The sequence below is a fragment of the Enhydra lutris genome, unplaced genomic scaffold, assembly GCF_002288905.1.
Source record: "Enhydra lutris kenyoni isolate GAN:26980312 unplaced genomic scaffold, ASM228890v2 scaffoldscaffold74, whole genome shotgun sequence".
Lineage (NCBI taxonomy): Eukaryota > Metazoa > Chordata > Mammalia > Carnivora > Mustelidae > Enhydra > Enhydra lutris.
Window position 1 is genome coordinate 6,084,722 of NW_019154158.1, and position 23,056 is coordinate 6,107,777.

Consider the following 23,056-nt stretch of genomic DNA (forward strand, 5'->3'; position numbering starts at 1 on the left):
GTACAAGAAATGAAATACAAAAAGAACGTCCTCAACAAGTATCCTACATATTCCCCGTGATTAGAAATTAGGGGATGGGAAGAACCAGATAAGGTGAATACAGGAGGGTTAGAGGTTTAAAAAGGAATTAATTCCCTAGCTTGGTTAATACACGGATAATTTAGAACAGCACTTGGCACCTAATGGGCAATCAGTAAAAAGTATTATCTCCCTACACTCCCAACTAGATCTGTAGTGTTTACCCTTCAACAGGCTACTTCCTCCTAGCCCAGTGACATCTGAGATGAGCCTCCTCAAAGAAATCCGAAGAGAAAAGCCTTTTCCTGGGTCTCAGTTATAATCACACTTCCGGTCATGAAACCCAGAGGTGCCCTCTTTTCCTGGAAACTCTAATTTTGACTATTATATCACAACAGGCATTTAGATTTTCAAAAACCTAACCCTTCTTCAACCAAATCCTTTGCCATTCCCGTCCCCAAGAATGAAACGTGTGCCCAAGCTCTAACAAACCCGAAGTTAGAGGATTCAGAAAGTGTCTTGTGTCTTAGCAGCCAGTACAGTTGTGCACGATTAAGCTTCCCTTGATCACCTCCCTCCCTCCCAATTCAGGCGTGAGACCTCTCGGCTTCTATTTCTGGGACAGAAAGGGAAGTGCACGAAAGACACGTGCGCGGGGGGTCCCCTTTACGTATCCTGAAGAAGGGGGGAAAAAAGCGGCCGTCACGAACAGGATTCGAACCTGTGCGGGGAATCCCCATTGGATTTCGAGTCCAACGCCTTAACCACTCGGCCACCGTGACTTCCAAAACCACGTCTCGCCGCGCGCTTACAGAAGGGGTCCGCATTGCGACCACGGAGGGAATGTAGCAATGGGAAGCCGGCCCGACCCCATACACACACACCCTGTGACCCCCGCCCTCCGCCCCTTACCTCGCCTCTACGCCACTCAAAGGAACAAGCGGGTGGAGCGGGTGACCCCGGGAGGGAGGTTGGGGGCGGGGGTCCTCCCGCCCAGACAAGATTGGGGTCTCAAAGAGCGCAAAACTATTTAGAAGGCAGGCGATGGCGGCCTGCAGAGGACTCAGTTGGAGGGAAGAGACTCGGCCCCAGGGTGGCGGCTAGAGGACTCCTCCGGTTAAGGAGTGAGAGGAGGTGCTGAGGCAAGGTGTTAAGAGTGAGGGAGACTCCGGAAGAGTTGAAACGGGGAAGTCCTGGGGATGGATTAAAGAAAGAAACTTCCTGGGGAAATGGGTCTGGGGTTCCCTGAGATTAAGGGCTCCTTGAGATTAAGTGCGGTTGGAAACGTGCAAGGTAAGGACCACGCGGAACTATGAGCTGGGGGTTCCTCCAGAGACGGACGTCGGCTTGGGGTAGGCTAGAGAGGTACCCCACTCCCGGGGCTGAGAGGCAAAAAGGGAGGAAAGGCTTCGTCTCGGGTAGAGAACGATCTCATGAGAGTGGGCGCCCCCTCCAGGAAGCAGCTGCCTCTCCAAGGCGGCCGCCGCCGCCGGGGAGGCCTCCAGGGTGGGTCCCGCGTCGGGAGCCTGGCCGCCGCCGTGCCCGGCCGGTCGGCAGGGGGCGCTGCGCGGGCCGGGGCCGGCCCAGGCGGCGGGAGGCGGCGGCCGCGGCGGCGGGAGGCGGCGGGAGGCGGGCGGAGGAGGAGGCGGAGGAGGCGGGAGCTGAGCTGAGCGGGGCGGGCGGCGGCGGGGCCCGAGCCCGAGAAGATGGCGGTGCGGAAGAAGGACGGCGGCCCCAACGTGAAGTACTACGAGGCCGCGGACACCGTGACCCAGTTCGACAACGTGAGGCTCTGGCTCGGCAAGAACTACAAGAAGGTACGCGGGCAGGGCCGCGCGGGGGCCGGGGGCGGGACAAAGGGACCGCGGCCCCGGAGCCCCCCCGAATCCTGCCCACCCTCGGGCAGCCCGCGGCCCCTCCCCCGCGGCCTCGGGAGCAGCCCCAGTGCGCCCGCCGGCGCCCGCCGGCGCCCCGCGCCCCTCCCCCAGCCTCTTTTACCGCCCCCCCGCCCCCCGCAGCCTGGGATTCCAGCCCCCGCCCTCCCTGCTGCGCCCTCTGCCCCTTGTTTTTCTCCACTGCCCGGCGGGTCCCGGTGCCAGCCGCCCACCCTCCCCTGGGCCAGAGCCTTCCGGGCTTTTCCGGGAGAGGCGGCTGAGGGTGGACGGGGTGCCTGATGCCCCCCCCCCGCCTCGCCCGCTCCAGCGTGCCCGCCACGGTGCCCGTCAGAGCTCCCCACGGAGCCAGGTACCAGCAGGGCTGAGGCCTCCCTAGTGCTTTGTGTATGTTCGGAGAGATGATGAAAGCAGGAGGGTAAACAGCCACAGAGCAGGCCCTTGGCTGCTCATCAGCCTGAAGAAGCCCCCACACCTGTCTCCACTGCTCGTCCCCCACCTCCACCCAAGGGGCAACAAAACCCCTTGGGAGCCAGGTTATAGCAGTTCCTGGGCAGCGACCTCTTAAACCATCCCTCAGCTTCACAATGAAGTCATCCGACCACCTGGCCTTGCATTGCCTTTGGTTTGGGGTTCAGAGGCTCAGACACGCTTTAAATCTCCAACCCCCCAGCCTTTAACTGGAGATAATAAGGTAGTGAACAAAGGGTTCAAAAAGCCCTACCTGACTTTTCTGTCAAACCTCTTCCTGGTGTTGTCTTTGTCTTTAGGCCTGGTTGAAAGGAATGTCTATACGTGGGTTTTTTCTGTGGAGATGGTTTGCCTCTTCCCTTTCACTACCCCTAGTTAGAGGTTCTCTTTCTGGCTTTCCTTAGCTCCCCAGTTCTTCCTGCCCAGCTTTCCAGCCTGTCAGAAATGTGATGGGTGGTTTAGGAGTACACCCCCCTGATCCTGGTTCTGGCCTATCTCGGAGGTCTCTCTGAGGGTCAGAATCCTGACAAACAGCTGTTGGGTCTGTGGTATGCCTATACCCCAGCGTGAGGCTCTGGTTCCCAGGCCTCCACCTTTGACCTTTTGGAAGGGAGATCAGTCTAGGGGCTTAGTCTCTAGCCCTGGGGGGATTGACAGCCTGTGAGCTTTCAAATTCAGCTTTCAAGTTCTTAGCTCTTTGTCGTTTACCTTTTCCTTCAAGGCTCTCTTTACATCTCCCACTGAGAGGAGCACTTTTCTCTGTGATTAGGGTTGAGGAAACAGGGGTCAAAAGGTAAAGAGAAAGTTAGCCTCCTGGCTCAGATTTAAATTAGAACAGGAGGCTAGGACACTAGGTAGCATAACATGGAAATGCGTAAGAAGGCCCAGGGCTGCCTGTCTCAGATACAGTTTCCTCAGAAAGGAGAGATGTTTTCTTGCTCTTTCTCACCAGGCTGGTAGTAGCTTGGTTCTTGCCTTCTAGGAGAGCCTACAAAGCCTACAAAGACATTCTCCAGTTCCTAGGAGAAACAGAACGCACAAGCTCATTCTCTTAGTTTGCCTTGCCTCACTTCCTTGCACCGCTCTTATTAAGCTATGTGAGTCTAATAAGACTATAGTCTATAGTCTGATAAGACTATAACCCCCTGTAATCCCCTAGTAAGTTAGGGGGAGTCTTGGCCTTCCAAGAACTTGCTCCCAAGAAATACACTGTTGTCTTGTTTAGAGTCTCAGAGACACTCCTTCCATTGCCTGAACTTAACGAACCTTTAGGATTTTATAGCCCTCAGTGCTGTTGACTAGCAATCAGGGTCCTTCAACTCCAATTTCAGAGTGTAGCTGAAAAGTAGGATGCCCCACTTGCCTCCAGCACCGAGTGCTGGCAGGCTGGGTTGGGGGCAGCAGAATTTCAACTTACTGTGAGGGGCTTAGAGGGCTTCCCTTCTGCCATTTTCTTTATGGAAACTAGACATATGGGAGAAGAAGACACTATTTTTTCCTACCCCAGATACTTCCAGAACCCTGGGGGAAGAAATAAGGAGATAGTGGACAGTTTATCTGGGGTTTGCTTTTCTTCCCTTTGCCTCTGTTTCCCCAGTATATCCAAGCTGAACCACCTACCAACAAGTCCTTGTCTAGCCTGGTTGTACAGTTGCTACAGTTTCAGGAAGAAGTTTTTGGCAAACATGTCAGCAATGCACCGCTCACGAAACTGCCGGTGAGTGCGAATGCCAGGGAATGAATCTCCAAACTGGAGAGGGGGTTGTGGGGTTTTTGTCAATTTCATGCTATTTTGAGATTTGGTACTTGCCTATTATCTCTGCCCCTAGTGAGGCTGTCAGTGGCTTGCCCTAGTCCCCAGTTTACCACTCCCTTTGTCTTCATAATACTTCATGCAACGAGGGGCGCGTGGCTGGCTGAGTTGGTGGAGCGTGCGACTCTTGATCTGGGGGTTGTGAATTCGAGCCCCATGTTAGGTGGAGAGATTGCTTAAAATCTTAAAAAAAAACCCACAAAACTTCATTCAGCAGGTTATCTGAGAGTGTCTAAGCTCATATATGAAACTCTCATGGCATGGTTAAAAGGGTACAAGATTTGGATTTATGTAGGCTTGTGTTCAAATTCTGACTCTGCCACTTGGTATCTCTGTGATCTTGGGGAATCTGTTTAAAGTTCCTTCATCTCTGGATGGGATTAATATCTCTACCTTATAGGGTTTCTGTACTGGTCAGTGAGGTAACCCCGTAAGTACATGGCACAGGTGGGGCTTTGTGAATACTGGTTTCTCCCCGTGCCTTTTTCCAGGCCACGTGATACCATGGCGTAGAGGTTAAAGAATTCCAGCTTTGAGGGCTCAGTCGATTGGGCCTCCAACTTTTGATTTCAGCTCGGTTTGTGATCTCAGGGTCATGGGATCAAGCCCTGCATCAGGCTCTGTGTTCAATGAGGAGTCAGCTTAAGACTTTCTCTCCCTTTCCCTCTGCCCCTTCCCTCTGCACACTCTCTCCCTCTCTCAAATAAATAGGTAAATCTTAAAAAAAAAAAAAAAAAAAAAAAAAATTCCAGCTTTGAGAGCAAGGTTAGTTCAGCATGGGATTTTGTGAAAGGATTCTTAGTAAGGGAATTCAGGATATAACTCTCACATTCTTCCTCCTTGTCTCAATTTTTAGATCAAATGTTTCCTAGATTTCAAAGCAGGAGGCTCCCTATGCCACATACTTGCAGCTGCCTACAAATTCAAGAGTGACCAGGGATGGTGAGAAGTCTTCTTCTCTATGGTTCTTAACATTTAGGGGGACTCCCCCTTTTTGATTTCCTGGGTCTTTCTTGGGGTGGGAGAGCATGAGTAGATATTCTTGTGAGTCTCTTACTTTGCTAGATCAGTAGGCTTGATGTGCTGGGTCAGAAAGGTGGCTGACAGAACCAAAATAGTCTCCAAGAGTGAACAAGCATGTGTGTGTGCATTGGTGTGTGTGTCATAGAGGGAAAGGGATTCTTTGGTTGGCATCTCAAGCTTCTCTTTGTCCTTTTGGATGAAGTACAAAGTGATTCGTGGAGTTGAGATCAGTGAACCCCAGATCCCAGGCCATTTTGGCAACAGTTTTGAGCAAGATTGCATCCCGATTTCCCATGCTAAAAAGCCACATACCCTAACCTCGTCTTGGGCCTGATCTAAATCACTCAGATTATTGCCTCTTTTCCAGGCGGCGTTACGATTTCCAGAATCCATCACGCATGGACCGCAACGTGGAAATGTTCATGACCATTGAGAAGTCCTTGGTGCAGGTAATAGTCAAGAACCTCCCCTGTCCATCTCCTTTCCCTCAGTGAAAATCCAAAACACGCCTTTCCCATGATCTCATTGCATCTGTTTCTTCATCCTACAGAATAACTGCCTGTCTCGACCTAACATATTTCTGTGCCCAGAAATTGAACCCAAACTGCTGGGGAAATTAAAGGACATTATCAAGAGACACCAGGTGAGTGGGTGGGTCAGAAGAAGTTTTGGAAACTCCATGACTCTTTTCCTGATGTTTTGAGTACAATAAGCCACCCTTTGGGTGACATATTTTCTACTGCAAAGGCGGCTCTGTCTACTTGAAAAGAGACTAGAGTTAAAGCCTTGAGCATCTCTTTCTCAGTTCGCTCCTCCCATTTCCCAGTTGACAGGCTTGGATCACTGTTCCTAGAGACTGCACTGGCCTGGGGGTTAGGAAAGCCAGAGATTGCCTCATTTCAGAGAAATGAAACATCTACTCTGGACCTCTGTAATAACAAATAGATGCCATTGCTGGGGACAGGCAGCTTCACATTTCCCATGTGCAGATTATGTATTCAGAGGATTATCTGTAGCAACTTTTAGTTCTTAATTTTTCTTCATTATTAGCACTATCCTAGCTACTTCCTTTTGCCTCTCAGCTGCTGTGTGTTTAAAGAATGCAAACTGACTTTAATACCAATCTGAGCAAAACATGATTAGGAAGGCAGATATGTGGTTAGGTCTTATTTTGGCTTATTTACACCCATGAGTATTTCCGAGGGGACTATTTACCTGCTTTTCCTCCTGGCGTCCAGGGAACAGTCACTGAAGATAAGAACAATGCCTCCCATGTTGTGTATCCTGTCCCAGGGAACCTGGAAGAAGGTGAGACCTGGGTTTTCTTGACCTCTGCAGTGGACGGCTTAGACTAGGAGTTGGGAACTATTCAGCCTCTGCACAGGGCCTGGGCTCCTCTCTCCTTTTGATGCTGTGCCCTCCTACTGCCTTATGTTCCTGTGTCCAGGTCTCTGGCTGCAACACGAGCTGTGTACAGTTATTTTCTGTGTATGCCTTTAGCTTATATCTCTCCTTGTTCTGTCTCTATCCCCAGAGGAATGGGTACGACCAGTCATGAAGCGGGATAAGCAGGTTCTTCTGCACTGGGGCTACTATCCTGACAGGTGAGGACAGGGTCCTGGGGCAGGTTTAAGTATAGGAGCCAGACTGAGAAGCCTTAGAACATCTAGCAAAGCAAGCAGACACTCTTTTGGGGTTATTTTTAATTGTTAATTTGTTCTCCTCCTCTCTATTATGAGAATTTTCTGTCTTGGGAGACATTTGGACTTATCCCATGCGGGTTAGACTAAAAAATTGGGGCTTTATATGTGAAATGGTTATTCCAGTATAATCTCCAATAAATGTTAGAAGCAGTCTAAATGTCTAATAGTGGGAAAATGCTTCAGCAGTTTTCATATCTACTGAGTGGACTATTATGCAGCCATCAAAGTGATAGAAATAACATGGGGGAAAAAAGAAATCACATGGATAATTTGTAGATAAATATAAAATGCAAAAAGTGTGATTATAAAATAACACTGCAGTTATGTAAAAACAAAATTGTACAGGAAAAATTTGCTGGGAAAAAGTACATACCAAATAGTTGTGTTGGGGGATTCTTTTCTCTTTCCTTTTTTTGGAGTTGTTTTTATTATTTTATAATGGAAAGAATACCAAAAAAAAAAAAAAAAAGAAAGAAAAAAAAAAAGAAAGGATATCAATATTAATTGGAAAAATAGGCATACCAAGAAAGAACCCAACAACCCTATACTTTTTATAAGTGGAAAAGGTAAAAGATCTGCACTTTGCTTTTCTGTGACTCTGTCCTGTTAATCCCACTTCACACTCAATCTCCCGTGGCAGTTACGACACGTGGATCCCAGCCAGTGAAATCGAAGCATCTGTGGAAGATGCTCCAACTCCTGAGAAACCTAGGAAGGTGAGCCCTTCTTGTCCCCTGGCCCAAGAAACTATGCCAGGGGTTGCCTGGCAGGCTCAGTTGGTAGAGTGTGCGACTCTTGAACTTGGGGTTTTAAGTTCGAGCCCCACATTGTGTGTGGATATTACTTAGAAATCTGTTTTTTAAAGACGAGGGGTGCTTGGCTGGCTCAGTCATTAAGGTCCTGGGATCCAGCCCTGCATCAGGCTCCCTGCTCTGGAAGGAGCCTGCTTCTCCCTCCTACTCCCACTGCTTGTGTTCCCTTTCTCACCATGTCTGTCTTTGTCAAATAAATAAATAAAATCTTTAAAAAAAAAAAAAAAAAAAAAAGACAAGTACCAGAACCAGACCACTCTTCGGAAGTGAAGCTCAAGAGCCACATCCTTGGGGTTTTCGTCAAGGGTGCCCAGACAGCCGTGGCTTTCAGACTTCTCTCCAACAAAGCCTGCCTTTATACTTCAGGTTCATGCAAAGTGGATTCTGGACACAGACACTTTCAATGAATGGATGAACGAGGAAGACTACGAGGTAAATGATGACAAAAACCCTGTCTCCCGCCGAAAGAAGATTTCAGCTAAGACGCTGACAGATGAGGTGAAAATTTCTTTTCTTTCTTCCCTGGTCCCTTAGCTGAAGCCTTGGGATAGGTCTTCAGTGGGGCTTGTTGGCTGACATTCACTCCAATTCTCCAACCCGCAGGTGAACAGCCCAGATTCAGATAGGCGGGACAAGAAAGGAGGGAACTATAAGAAGAGGAAGCGCTCCCCCTCTCCTTCACCAACTCCAGAAGCTAAGAAGAAAAATGCTAAGAAAGGGTATGCCAGCTCCTACCCTGCCCCCACCTTCACCATTCTTTCCATGCCATGTTGAAGGAAAGAAGGACAAACTCCTTCCCATACCCAGCTGGCCCTTGCTGGGGTAGGCCAGATTCCCGGATGTTCTGAGAGGGAAGATGAGGTCTTCTTTAGCTCCCCAGTTGTTAGTTCTAGTTGTAGCCACTAGTGAACTCAGAGAGAGCTAGTCTTCTGGTGGAAGCCTTTGCTCTTCCGAGTACTCTGTAGTGATTGGTTTCTGTGTATGCTTAGCTCCACATTTGGGGTTCTCTCTGGCTTCACTCCCCTTGAACGTCAACTTCCAGGGACTTTCTGTCCAAGGATGACTGGGTTATCTTTCACTTCCTTTCCTTCCCAGTCCCTCGACACCTTACACCAAGTCGAAGCGTGGCCACAGAGAGGAGGAGCAAGAAGACCTGACAAAGGACATGGATGAGCCTTCACCAGTCCCCAACGTAGAGGAGGTGACGTTGCCTAAAACAGGTATGGGCCACACCAGCTCCTGGGACCTACATTCTGTCAGGGCTGAGTTCCCCAGCCCAGTTCCAGGTCTGGAGGATCTTCCCTTTCAGTTTAGCTGGTTATTAAAATTATTTTCATCATCATGGACAGTCCTCTGACTTTATCCATATGGGAGCTGTGGCCTGTGCTTTGCTCCTGACGGTAGTTGTCTCCAAACTGCTTTTGATCACATACCCTCAGCAGGAAAGTGTTGAAGCACAAGTTATATGTACGTACCGTTGTACGTATATGTATGTACCGTTACTTTAGGAACATTATGAAACACATGCAAATGTCACGTAAAAGTGGGAAAAGGTAAAGGATAAGATTAAAATACAAATACAAAGAGAAGTTCTGCAATTCTTTGCCTGTATTCTGCCTGTATTGCATCCTATGGGAGAAGCCCACTTTGGAGACCATTGCTCTGCAGTGTTAGAGGGTGGTACAGTTGCAAAGGGGGACTATGATCTGTATTCCACGGACGAGCTGCAAATATCCCGGAGTGTATTTCAGGGGTCGGGGAGGGGGCCACGGAGTGAGAGGAGCTCTGGCTCCCACCCCGTTGTCAATCACAGGGCTCTCTTCAATCACGCGGCTCTCTTCTGTATTCGTGTTTTCTCCGGAGCTGCCATGTACGGACTCAGTTAAGGGAAGCCTCCTGCTTTAAAAAATGTTGAAGATCCAGCCACAACTCTGCACAGGGATTTGGTCAGACTCGGTCTCGGTCCATTAAGAACTCACAGGGACCAGAGGGGCCTGTCAAAGACAGGAATGCCTTATGAGTTTCCATTGAGTAGAAGATGCTTCTTTACAGGAAAAAAGTTAAGTGAATTTTGGGCGGGGGAAGGAGGGAAAGTGGCAAGTGAGTGTCAAGGCCTAGAATGACTGTGCCCAGAGGGAGTTACCACCTTTTGCGATCCAGTGGAGAAACTTTTAGGGGAGATGAGATCTCTAGAGTTGTTAACGGTGGAGAGGCATAAGGGCTTGGTTTGGGCAGAACCTGTCTGATAAAATGACTCTCTCTCCTGGCAGTCAACACTAAGAAGGATTCAGAGTCCGCCCCAGTCAAAGGAGGCACCATGACTGACCTGGGTAAGGATGGGGGGCGCCCAGCTGCCAGCCTCCCCCAGCCCGTTGGGGCTTTTCAGAGAGTGGGATTCTCCTGCCCGTCAGGAGGCTCCAACCCTGTTTCCCCGTCTTTCTCTTTCAGATGAGCAGGAGGATGAAAGCATGGAGACCACGGGCAAGGTGGAGCCAGTTTAGAGAGGCCCTCTCTACCTCTCTACGGGATTCTGGGTTGTGCTTATAAAGTTCCTTCTACCCAGAGCTTTCTACTGCCTGGACTTTTCCCACCTTAGACTAATTCTGGCTGTTGTTCAAAACTCAAAACCCTGACCCTTTCCATGTTCCGGGGCCTGTAACTTTTCATTCCCTACCCACCCTTAGTGCCCACTTCCCTGGGGTGTGGGAGAAGCAGAGGGTTGCCAGGGGCATAATGGGAATGCTGAGTGTCCAGCAGCCTCCGTACTTGTAGGATGAGGATGAAAACAGTACGGGGAATAAGGGGGAGCAGACGAAGAATCCGGACCTCCATGAGGACAACGTGACCGAGCAAACCCACCACATCATCATTCCCAGCTACGCCGCCTGGTTTGACTATAACAGGTATTGTCACCCCAACACCTCACTGCTTCTCTTTTGCCCTGCCTCCAGGGGCCAACATGTTGTTCCTCTTCCTGTCTCCAAATAAGTTATTTTTTCATCAGCCGGGTAGACTGGGGAACACTGGTTTTAGGGAAGCTCGTATCTTTGAGTCTTCACCCGCTGGGGGACGGTCTCCCCAAGGAAGGGACGACTGCTGTGTTCTCCCTCCCTCCCATCTAGGCTTTTCCTTCTGAGGCTCCCATCTCTCCACCAGTGCCTTCTGAATCTGTTCTGTCTTCTTTTGCAGTGTTCATGCCATTGAGCGGAGGGCTCTCCCTGAGTTCTTTAACGGCAAGAACAAGTCCAAGACTCCAGAAATGTAAGGAAATCTCAGCTCACAACATTCTTTCTCCCTCCTGTCCCTGATCATCCTTCCTGATCCAGCAATATCCCATTGAGCAAATATTTCTTGTGCTCCTTGCAAGAGCCAGCCACTGTGCTCCTCTTGCAAAGACATGATCTCTGTCCACAGGCAGCCCCAGCCCAGCACCATGGCCCCAGTAGGGTGCTCTCTAGGATTGCCTGGGGGCAACATTAAGCATGGTCTTCTGTACAAAATGGGTACCTGCTCTGATGCCTCCATTTGTTTCAACAGAGTCCAGAGCCTTACATCATTACTAAGATATTCAAAACACAGGTATCCCCGCATACATAATAGCTCTGACTGAAATGTAAATGACCGTGCTGGTCCCTGAAAGTAGGTTTTAATAGAAAAATAAGAGGAGGAACTATGAAGATCCAAAACTTTGAATTAAGGGATGGAGAAGGCTCTCTGGAGAGAAGTGTTGTGTACCGTACAGGCTTGGGGCTTGGAAGTCTTCATCATCGGCAAGGTGTTGCTTTAAGCGAAACCTATTTAGCTTTGAATGAGTCTTGGGAATCTCCTATGGCTAGGGATGCTCCAGGATAAATGTAATGAGAAGGGTGAGAAAGTGTTGATCTCCTGAGCTTGCTTCCCAGCCATTCCTCAGCTTCCCCTCTCTGGGGCCATCTTGCCTTCCCACCATATTTCTTTCCCTGGAGCGTGGTATGGTTCTCTGCTCTGCTTCCCAGGGAAGGCAGTATATATGAAGAAGCTTGCTCTCTCCAGGAGAAAAGAGTAATAACATGGTGACAGGCATAGGCAGGGCCTGATCTAGAATTGTTCTACACTTTGTTCTCTTGGTTAAGATAGTAAATAGTGATAATTGCCTGCATTTCCTGAAAGCTTACTATCTCCCAGGCACTATCCTAAGTGTCTTATAGGCATTGACTAATCTTTACATCTTTAGAGGTAGTTCACATCTTTAGAGGTAGGTCCTATTCTCCTCTCCAGTTTACTGATTAGGAAACTGAGATACAAAGAGGAAGTGAGCAGAGAAGCAGAGAGAGGTTAAGTCACTTGATTAAGGTCACACAGTGAGTAGAAAAACCAGGATCTGAATCTTTCAGACTGGCTCATATTCTCAAACTGTATGCTGTACCACCCAATAGCTACTATTTGCTGAGCTGCTGAAATGTGCCTGGCACTGTTCTAGATCTTTCCAGGTCTTTCTCTTCCTCAGCAGACACTCCACTTTACAGGTTAGGAGACCATGGTTCAAAAAATTTAATAAGTACTTTGCGTGAAGACATCATGGTAGAACTGGGATTTGAACTTAGATCTTTCTACCCTCAAAATATGTATTCGGGGTGCCTGGATGGCTCGTGGGTTAAAGCCTCTGCCTTCGGCTCAGGTCAAGATCCCAGAGTTCTGGGATCAAGCCCCACATTGGGCTCTCTGCTCAGCGGGGAGCCTGCTTCCTCCTCTCTCTCTTTCTGCCTGCCTCTCCCCCTACTTGAGATCTCTGTCTATCAAATAAATAAATAAAATCTTTTTAAAAATATATACATGTATATATATTCTAGGGGTGCTTGGGTGGCTCGGTAGCATCCGATTTTGGTTATGGCTCAGGTCATGATCTCAGGGTCATAAGATTGAGGCCAGCAACAGGCTCTGCACTGGGTGTGGAGCCTGCTTAAGATTCTTTCTCTCCCTTGGGGTGCTGGGGGGCTCAGTCAGTTGAGCGTCAACTAGTGATTTTGGCTCAGGTCATGACTTCGTGGGTCATGGGATCAAGCCCTGCACTGGGCTCCACATTTAGTGGGGAGCCTGCTTGAGATTCTTTCCCTTTGTCCCTCCCCCACTCACACACACTCTCTCAAATAAGTCTTAAAACAATAAAAAGATTCTCTCTCCCTCTGCCCCTTACCTGTGCACGCTCTCTCTCTAATTAAAAAATACAGATAGGGATGCCTAGGTGGCTCAGTTGGTTGAGCCGCTGCCTTCGGCTCAGGTCATGATCCCAGTGTCCTAGGATCGAGTCCCACATCAGTCTCCTTGCTCAGCGGGGAGCCTGCTTCTCCCTCTGCCTCTGCCTGCCATTCTGTCTGCCTGTGCTCACTCTCTCCCTGACAAATAAATAAAATCTTAAAAAAAAAAAATACAGATATAGATAGATATATATATATATCTATCTATATCTGTATTTTTTTTTTCCCTCAGCGAGCTCCACACCTGCTCCCTGTTAAGTATGGGGCTTAAAAAATGAAAACATATATTCTTTTTTTTTTTTTAAAGATTTTATTCATTTATTTGACAGAGATCACAATTAGGCAGAGAGGCAGGCAGAGAGAGAGGAAGGGAAGCAGGCTCCCTGCTGAGCAGAGAGCCTGATGCGGGGCTCGATCCTGGGGCCCTGGGATCATGACCTGAGCCGAAGGCAGAGGCTTTAACCCACTGAGCCACCCAGGCGCCCCAAAACATATATTCTTTATAGCACATCATGTTGACTACAGTCGGATACATGGATAAAGACTTCCCCTTAACACCTGCCTTTGGAAATAAGGGTACCTTTTCTTGCTTTTTGATTGCCTGTTGAAAAGTTTGACAAAAACTTCCCCAAGTACAGCCCAGGAGATGATTCACTTAAGTGAATCCCACTTCCATCAAGGCAAACGTGGCAACGTTGGAACCCCTTGCATCTAGCACATGGCGGACCCCCGTGTTCACCACAGCCTGTGACCCACTCTGTTTCCTTTAGTCACACAGGAGGAACCATCCTCTCTTTTATCACCTTTCCTACCCCTCAGTCCTCAGAAGACTTACTTTCCTTCCTCTCATTCATATCTCTCTCCCTCTCTTTCTCTCTCTCCCTCCCCGCCTCCCCTAAGCTACCTGGCTTATCGAAACTTCATGATTGACACATACCGGCTGAACCCCCAGGAATATCTTACCTCCACCGCCTGCCGCAGGAACCTGGCCGGGGATGTCTGTGCCATCATGAGGTGGGTCTGCAGCTGAGGGGAGTGGGGGACGTAAGGTGCCACAGATGCTTCTTGGCAGAAGGAGAGCTGGCAGCAAAGAGCATAGGGGAACAAGCAGGAAAAAAAAAAACACCTCTAGAGAAAGGCACAGTCCACGTTCAGGGCACATGTGACTTGAGGGAATGGCAGTGGCATTCTCTGGCATGTGGAAGAAGGGAGGAGTGCATGTGTCATTGAGGGATACTGGTTCAGTTTTCCTGACTCTCCAGGAAGAGATGTTTGGAGATGGTGGATATGGAGAGAGGTCCTGGCTGGAGGTGGACGCCTGGATGTCACTGGCATTTAGGGGTTCGCCAGGCAGTAGTATGGGCAGAGAAGAGGGCTGGGGAGAGGGAACTTTATGCCCCCCACCCCGTCCCTTTCCGGCAGCCCCACGTGACCCTGTCTCTACCTCTCTCCTGCCAGGGTCCATGCCTTCCTAGAGCAGTGGGGTCTTATTAACTACCAGGTGGATGCTGAGAGTCGACCAACCCCGATGGGGCCTCCGCCCACCTCTCACTTCCATGTCCTGGCAGACACGCCCTCCGGGCTGGTGCCTTTGCAGCCGAAGACCCCGCAGGTAGGGTGAGGGGCTGTGGGGGCGGGGTGGGGGTGCTGGGAAAAACTGGGCTTCTTTGGACTTTTCTTTTTCTGGTTTTTTAGGGTAATGGTTCAGGAGTGTTTTGAGGCTTCTTCCTTTTCTATGGGATGCAAAGGGCCACAGGAGTCAGCCCCGTGTTTTTAGCGCCCTCTCTCAGCCTCTGTACCTAAGACTGCAAGGACTTGCTGAGGGAGAAGAGATGCTCCTTGTCCTTGGGGAGCAGACAGGCCAGTGTAGGGCGTGGAGCAGATAGAGAAAAATGGCTGAAAATTAAGTTGCATGAAATTTTTTAACTTTGTTGCATTTCCAGCATTTTTTTCATTTTTGCCTCATAATTATCATCACTTCCATTTCTTTTTCCACCTCCATTCCATACATTACAGAAATTAAGCGGAGACAGATTATGTGGCTTGCCCAGGGTCACAGAGTACCAAATCTAGGATTAGAACCTAACTGTCCAGCTCCTGAGGGAACGTATAAAGTTCCATGTGAACATAAATGGGGATCATGCCAACTACAGATCTAATTAATCATGAAGGGAACACGGAACAGTGGCATGAGTGCCCCCAGAGCTTGTGAGCCGCCCAGCATTTGGTCTTGAGGCCTCCAGGGCCTTGGCCTGGTCATTTTCTGCCCAGCCTCCATGACGCCAAGCTCTGTCCCCCAGGGCCGCCAGGTTGATGCTGATACCAAGGCTGGGCGAAAGGGCAAAGAGCTGGATGACCTGGTGCCAGAGACGGCTAAGGGCAAGCCAGAGCTGGTAGGTGGGGTGTAGACCCCGCTGGGCTTCTTATTTGCCCCTTTATTGGGGGGCCCCTGCCCGGGGAGAAGAGATGTGAGAGCAGAGGAGCTACAGCAGTGAGGGAGGAAGTTCCACCCAGGGGTGCCCCTGGCTTTGGGAAGGAAGCTCCTTCTGTCTGTTTTCTCTCTCTGTCCGCCCCTGGCTCCCGGGATCACCCATCCTCACCTCTTTCTTTCCCCTCCGCAAATAGCAGACCTCTGCTTCCCAGCAAATGCTCAACTTCCCTGACAAGGGCAAAGAGAAAACGACAGACATGCAGAACTTTGGCCTGCGCACAGACATGTACACGAAGAAGAACGTCCCCTCCAAGGTACAGAGGTGTGGGCTGACTCCGGGCAGGGGTGCCTTCACCCTCCAGTAGTCACGGGCTCCTCTTTCTGACAAACCTGTATCTCCTGCAGAGTAAAGCTGCGGCCAGTGCCACTCGAGAGTGGACGGAACAGGAGACCCTGCTCCTCCTGGAGGTAATTGGGGCAAGGAAAGGAGAGTTTTCTCTGAAAACGGAAGTGGCCCGGGTGCCAGCCGCACTCGTGAGTGGGCAGAGCGTGATCTCGTCCCCAGTCTCTCTCTTCCCCAATGCCTGCCGCACCTGCCCCAGGGAACAGCTCCAAGCCAGGCATTTGGGCCATTTCATTAACTCCATATCCTCTCGTAGTGCTACTTGGAGATTCCCCTGGGACCCAGCAGAATCCACAAATACCACAACACAGAGAGCTTTGAAGCCCGCTGCCCTTAGTAGGATGGGGGGAGTTGACCTTCAAGGAAAGTGGCTAAGTAAGGAAGTTGTGTCTCCACCACTACCACCAGGCACTGGAAATGTACAAAGATGACTGGAACAAAGTGTCAGAGCACGTGGGAAGCCGCACGCAGGATGAGTGCATCTTGCATTTTCTTCGTCTTCCCATTGAAGACCCGTACCTGGAGGACTCAGAGGCCTCCCTGGGCCCCCTGGCCTACCAGCCTATCCCCTTCAGTCAGTCAGGCAACCCTGTTATGAGCACTGTTGCCTTCCTGGCCTCTGTCGTCGATCCTCGAGTCGCCTCTGCTGCTGCGAAGTCGGCCCTAGGTAATGTGGAGGGGTCCTGGCCTCTTTGGTTTGAAAGGCTGGTTACTCAGACCTTGAAAGACCCTCAAGTTTGGCTGCCCTACTGGCACTGTCTGCCGCTGGCGTCCGCTCAGGCACCTGTCGAGCTCCATGCTGGCCTAGAGGAAGAGATGGGCTTCTGAGGCAGCTTTCACAGGGACAGCCAAAATGGCCTGCCTGCCCCTGTCCCCAGCCTTGTCCTCTCTGGATCTTGCAGAAGAGTTCTCCAAAATGAAGGAAGAAGTGCCCACAGCCTTGGTGGAGGCCCACGTTCGGAAAGTGGAGGAGGCAGCCAAAGTGACGGGCAAGGCCGACCCAGCCTTCGGTCTGGAGAGCAGTGGTATCGCGGGAACTACCTCTGACGAGCCTGAGCGGATCGGTGAGGCCTGCTGGGTTCCCAGAGTCCTCCCCTTTGACCGAGAGCCCCCGCCACCTGGTGACCCCATGCCATCCCTGCCTCGCCTTGTCCTCAGAGCACAAGACCAACGCGGGGAACTGGCAGGGGTTTTATCTTCCCCAGAACTCTGCCTTAGGGGCTGTGGCTCCCTGCTAGCCCTCGCACTAAGATTTTGGCTAGGAGAGTGGGCTTTCGGGAAAGCGATCTGGGGACAGATTCAGCATCAGACGTTTCCCATTTTCTCTTTCCCCTGGGCCCAGAGGAGAGCGGGACGGACGAGGCGCGGGCGGAGGGCCAGGCCACGGAGGAGAAGAAGGAGCCCAAGGTGCAGCAGGAATGAGCTGGGCTGGGAGGGTGGAGGGGCCGGGCGTGGCAGGGTGGGGAGGGGAGTCATAGTCACTTCCCAGACTGGCCCCCTGTGCCAGGACCAGCCAACCTGATGCCGTCTACTTTTCTTTCACTGGTACCTCAGGAACCCCGAGAAGGAGTTGGGGCTGCCGAAGAAGAAACAAAGGAGAAAACCAGTGAGGTCCCCAAGAAGGACGAAGAGAGAGGGAAACAAGGTGACAGCGAGAAGGAATCAGAGAAGAGCGATGGGGACCCCATAGGTGAGCCTTCCAGCATGGTAGTTGGGTGTCCAGGGAACGGAAGTGGGCAGCAGCCCTAACCCTACCTTCTTCCTGGCCCAGTTGACGCGGAGAAGGAGAAGGAGCCGAAGGAAGGGCAGGAGGAAGTGCTGAAGGATGTGGTAGAGTCAGAGGGGGAGAGGAAGACGAAGGTGGAGCGGGACATCGGGGAGGGCAATCTGTCCACTGCTGCCGCCGCTGCTCTGGCCGCTGCTGCAGTGAAGGCCAAGGTGAGGACTAGGGTCCCGGAAGACGCCACCACCTTCTCTGATCTCATGACCCCTGCGGGAAATCCTTCCCCACTTGCTTCCATAACGCTGACCTGTTTCCTTCTCAGTTTGATCTGAGAGGGAGAGTTGATCATCTCTTCTCTAAGCAATTTGAAGCTTTTTACCATTAGGCCTGGTTTTATCATCTTGTTATTTGACCTTGTCTTATCTTTTTTCACTCTCTCTTTTTTTTTTTTTTTCATGTACTTTTAAGAATGTGAAGCCTTTGCTACTCTGTGGGTTGTGACCACAGCCAGTTCTTTCTTAAAACTTGCCAGCCCCCGCCTTACTGCTCTTTCCCAGCCCACCTCCAGTGGGCCCCTCCCGCTCACACGCCGCCCTCTCTGCCTTCCCTAGCACCTGGCTGCCGTGGAGGAGAGGAAGATCAAATCGCTGGTGGCCCTGCTGGTGGAGACCCAGATGAAAAAGTTGGAGATCAAACTCCGGCACTTTGAAGAGTTAGAGACCATCATGGACCGGGAGCGGGAGGCAGTGAGTACCATCCCCTGGGGGCCTGTGGAGCCCAGGGCCACACCTTGACACCCAGCGGGGCCTGGGTTTAGGAGGGGGGCGAGCAGCAGTGGCAGGAGACTGAGAGTGACAGGGCTTCATGGCTGAGGAGAAGGCGCTCGCCCTGGACAGTAGAGGACAAGTGGCCCACTGGTGAAACCTGGAGCCTCAGGTCCCACGGAATGTTGACATCCTGGGGCAGAAATTCTAGTTGGTTTCTCCATTGCCTCATGTCCAGGTCCTTGACCAGTGTTTGATGTACCGTGGACTTTCAGTAAATAAGTATTTGTTGAGCCATCGAGTAGGTTTAACAGATGATGAGAGGGAAGGGGCTTCAGATCCAGAAGATGAACTTGGTAAGGGGATGGGAGGGACAAAGTATTGAACCATTTTGTTTCTGAGATGATATAAAAAGAAATGCAAGACAGGGATCCTAACAGAACCTGCGGTTTAATTGGAGACATCCAATATTCAGTAAGGAGGCATCCAAAACAGTGAATGCTTAAGGTATCTGACAAATTCAGATTAAAAGTCCTGAGAGATAAGTAAATAAAGGCAAAGCTCAGAGGCTAAAAAGTTGATCTGTGATGGCTTCCTAAGAATGGTGAGTATTTAGGCAATTTTGAGGGAAGAAAAGAACATGAGTTGACAAGAGGAACCGGAGGCATTTTCCAAATGAAATAATGACAGAGGGGCGCCTGGGTGGCTCAGTCGGTTAAGTATCTGCCTTCAGCTCAGGTCATGATGTCTGGGTCCTGGGATTGAGCCCCTCATCGGGCTCCCTGCCCCGGGGGAAGCCTGCTTCTCCCTCTCCCTCTGCCTGCCGCTCCCTCTGCTTGTGCGCTCTTCTCTCTCAAATAAATAAGTATAATCTTTAAAAAAGAAAAGAAACAAACGACAGATTCAGAGCTCTGGAGCTGGAATGAGTAAGGGCTCCCACTAGGTGAACTCCATTGCAGTGAGAAGTCATGCGGGCAGCCAGAAGACCGGGTGCTGGGGGTTGTGGGGAGGACAGGGCAGGGCCCGGGAAGCCCAAGCACGAGATCTGCATCTGCATTTGGTGCTGGTACTGGCCAGGAGAGACCGGGTGTGTTGGAGGGCGGAGCAGGGGGCAGGGTTTTGTGCACATGGGTAATGGGTAACGGTACTCACTTGGACCCGGCAGCTGGAGTATCAGAGGCAGCAGCTCCTGGCCGACAGACAAGCTTTCCATATGGAGCAGCTGAAGTATGCAGAGATGAGGGCCCGGCAGCAGCACTTCCAGCAAATGCACCAACAGCAGCAGCAGCCCCCGCCAGCCCTGCCCCCGGGCTCCCAGCCGGTCCCACCTGCAGGCACTGGGCCACCTGTGGTTCACAGCTTGGCTATGGCTCCAGCCTCTGTTGCCCCTGCTCCTGCTGGCGGTGGGGCTCCCCCCGGAAGCTTGGGCCCCTCTGAACAGATTGGGCAGGCAGGGTCAGCCGCGGGGCCACAGCAGCAGCAACCAGCTGGAGCCCCCCAGCCTGGGGCAGTCCCACCAGGGGTACCCCCCCCCTGGACCCCATGGTAAGTGATGGCTTCTGGAACTCTTGCTGACCGGGGGTGGGGTTGGGGGGCCTCTGGGTGAACATTCCTATCTCCCACCTCGAAAGGGATACAGGGCAGGACTAGAGACTTCTGCAGATGGGCTCACCTCTGTGACATCCCTGAGCCAACAGGGGTCCCTCCCCAGGGCCAGGCCTTGGAGGTTTAGTTCCAAGGATTTACCACTGAGTCCATCAGGCAAACAGGTGCTGGGGCGTGGCTAGAGCATCCTGGCTGTGCGAGTGAGTCAAGAAGGGAGATTTTCTGCCTCTCAGCTTCTTTCTCTTCTCTTTGTTCCCAGGCCCCTCACCGTTCCCCAACCAACAAACTCCTCCCGCAATGATGCCAGGGGCAGTGCCAGGCAGCGGGCACCCAGGCGTGGCGGGTAATGCTCCTTTGGGTTTGCCTTTCGGCATGCCGCCTCCTCCTCCTCCTCCCGCTCCATCCGTCATCCCATTTGGTAGTCTAGCCGACTCCATCAGTATTAACCTGCCCCCTCCTCCTAACCTGCATGGGCATCACCACCATCTCCCGTTTGCCCCGGGCACTCTCCCCCCACCTAACCTGCCTGTGTCCATGGCGAACCCTCTACACCCTAACCTGCCGGCGACCACCACCATGCCATCTTCCTTGCCTCTCGGGCCGGGGCTCGGATCCGCCGCAGCCCAGAGCCCTGCCATTGTGGCAGCTGTTCAGGGCAACCTCCTGCCCAGTGCCAGCCCACTGCCAGGTGAGAAGGGTCCTGGAGGGAGAAGGGTGAGGGAGAGGGGTCCACATGGAGGGACGGGGCAGGGGGGGCAGGTAGGGGAAGGGCTTAGGTAATAGAACTTCCACCATCCTTTTTGAACGCTCGCTCTGGTAAATTAGAACACAGGGGGAAGGGCCTCTCTGGCTGTCCTCTGCCATTCCCCACCCTGGCAGCCGCCACATCTAGGATGACATGACGTTGGGGCCTTTCACTGGTGGGTCACGGAGGAGTCCTAAGGCACAGCGTCTCAGTTGTAAACTTGAAAAACAGCTACCTGTTTGCATGATGACTGGCACCCCCTTGCTTGTTCCCATCACGTTCAAACGCCCCGTAGTGAGAGTTCCCTTGGGGGCAGGAAGATTTGGGGTGTTTCAGTTTTCTCGCTGTGAGGTGGGAGAGAGCGCTGGGGAAAGGCTGCCTCAGTCACCTACCCACCCATTGCATGCCGTGCCCGGTCCTGTTTGTCTTTGGTGGCCTGGGTCTGGACCCCTCTGCTGCCCACCTGGCTGATTCCTCTTCCTTCTCTCCACAGACCCAGGTACCCCCCTGCCTCCAGATCCCACGGCCCCGAGCCCAGGCACAGTCACCCCTGTGCCACCTCCACAGTGAGGAGCCAGCCAGACATCTCTCTCCCTCACCCCCTATGGAGATCAAGTTTCCAGGAACAGCCCTCTCCCCACCACTGGGACCCTTCCCCAGCCTGGAGAGTTCATCACTACGTAAGGAAAGCTCCTCCTGCCCCTCCAAAACCCCCACCATGCCTGGCAGAGGCGTGCATTTTTATATCGGATTATTCAAGGACTTCTGTTTAAAAGATATTTCTAATGTCTGGGAGAGAGATTAGGATGGGGATGCTGCCCTCAAAGAAAGGGCTGGGGAAAGGTGTTTATACAAGGTTCTGATTAACCACTTTTAAGGGTGCACCCCTCAAAACTACTGCATTTTTTATGGATGAAAAAAAACACAAAACAAACGAAGCCCTTTAAAGGAAGTAGAGAGATATAAAAAAGCCACATTGGAGCTCCCTCCACCCACTAAAAAAAAAAAAAAAAAAAAAAAAAATTTCCATTTTTTTGGAGGGAGGTGACAGGAAAGGGGATTTAAGGTTTCTGGGAGAGCTCTGGGGATAGAATAGGGTGCAGAGTCTGTCTCCTCCAGCCCCTTGTTAGTGACCGAATCAACTCCCAAACTCCCTCGGCCACCCCATCCCCAGTCTGTTCCTACTGATCTCTCCTGCTGCCTCCTCAGTGTCGCTGTTTTAGGCCACCCCAGCTCAGCTGATGACCCCTTTGCCCCTGAATGTCAGTTTTGTGTTTTTAAAAGTCACCTGCGTAGTTGATGTCAGCGTATGTGTATTTGGTGGGGAAACGTATTTTGGGGATTCCTGTGATAGGTAATAGAGGAAAAAAGAGCACTGTTCCTCCTCCCTGGGCCCTGTCCCTGGGCTCCTAGAAGACATGGAGAAGGGAGCTAGAGAAGATGGGGAATTGTAAAAACCTGAGTTTTTAAAAAAGCACTTAAGCACCTCCTTCTTATTACTTGGTGGGTCACCCCTCTAACCTCTTCCACCAAGATCCTCAGAACCTTGACTGGTAGCTAGGGGTTCCCTGGGACTTGGGGACAGTGGAGGAGGGGTGCCCGACCCAGGGTAGTGCCTACCCCCAGCTTGCAGCTTGGCTCTGCTCCCTGGATTCCACTGCCTCCCCTACCACTTTTCCCTTCTTCATCCTTGACGTGAAGGCAGCCGGGACGCCAGGCCTCCCACCAGCTCTCCCTGGTCCCTCCCACCAGGCCTTTGTTCCTCACCTCCCCGTGTTTCTCTTCCTCTGCGTCTTGGCACCTTTCTTCTGTTCAAGGTTTTCTGTAAATTTTCTTTTTTTTTTCTTTTCTTTTCTCTTTTTTCTTTCTTTCTTTTTTTTTTTTTTTTATAAATTAATTTGCTTTCAGTTCCATCTTGTGAATGCTTCTGTGTTCTCTGACCTGTGGCTATCAGGCAGGGGGATTTGGGCTGGGGCAGCCTTCCGGAGTCCTTCCCAGGGGCATTCGCCTGGGCTGGAGAGGCACTGGGCCAGCCACTGGGACACAGCCACTAGGCCTCTCTCTGCAGTGGGCTGCAGGCAGTATAAGCGTGGGGACTGTGCCCTGGGGCGTGGGAGCCGGGCAGAGGTGCTCACCTGCCCTAAAAATAGCTGAGACTCGGAAGAACTTCCCCACAACCTGGAGATTTTGTGTATTTATCCTTGCAGAAGTAAGGGCTTCATTCCTTTCCTTATTAAGGCGGGAAGAAGGCAGGCATTTCACAAGCTTGTGTAATGAAGTGATAGGCGTAGGCAGTGCTAACACAGGCCTGGCTTTCGCTCCATCAGACACTCCCTGGGCTTTCCCCACAAGAGGCCACCAGTGCTTGGGAGGGTGAGGGTTGGGTTGAACCAGTTGGAGGGCTAGGAGGACCTCCTGG

General features: G+C 51.5%; 1 protein-coding gene and 1 non-coding gene across 2 annotated transcripts; one reads left to right on the forward strand and one right to left on the reverse strand.

Moving 5' to 3' along the window:
• Window positions 1-718: 718 nt before the first annotated feature.
• On the reverse strand, window positions 719-800 carry TRNAS-CGA. Its single transcript has one exon. It is a non-coding gene; the product is annotated as a tRNA-Ser (tRNA).
• Window positions 801-1,650: 850 nt separating this feature from the next.
• Window positions 1,651-21,937, forward strand: LOC111160108 (SWI/SNF related, matrix associated, actin dependent regulator of chromatin subfamily c member 2). The gene is given in 31 exon segments (XM_022522953.1): window positions 1,651-1,835; window positions 3,979-4,098; window positions 5,051-5,136; window positions 5,585-5,666; window positions 5,768-5,860; window positions 6,456-6,525; window positions 6,752-6,821; window positions 7,561-7,636; window positions 8,099-8,230; window positions 8,336-8,451; window positions 8,828-8,952; window positions 10,003-10,062; window positions 10,181-10,218; window positions 10,505-10,635; window positions 10,922-10,993; window positions 13,867-13,980; window positions 14,425-14,578; window positions 15,267-15,359; window positions 15,592-15,711; window positions 15,803-15,865; window positions 16,209-16,467; window positions 16,703-16,864; window positions 17,143-17,207; window positions 17,355-17,490; window positions 17,572-17,738; window positions 18,135-18,269; window positions 19,453-19,812; window positions 19,814-19,832; window positions 20,152-20,235; window positions 20,515-20,580; window positions 21,131-21,937. Coding segments are annotated over 31 exon segments (3,456 nt in total). The 5' UTR covers window positions 1,651-1,724; the 3' UTR covers window positions 21,208-21,937.
• The last annotated feature ends 1,119 nt before the right edge of the window (window positions 21,938-23,056 follow it).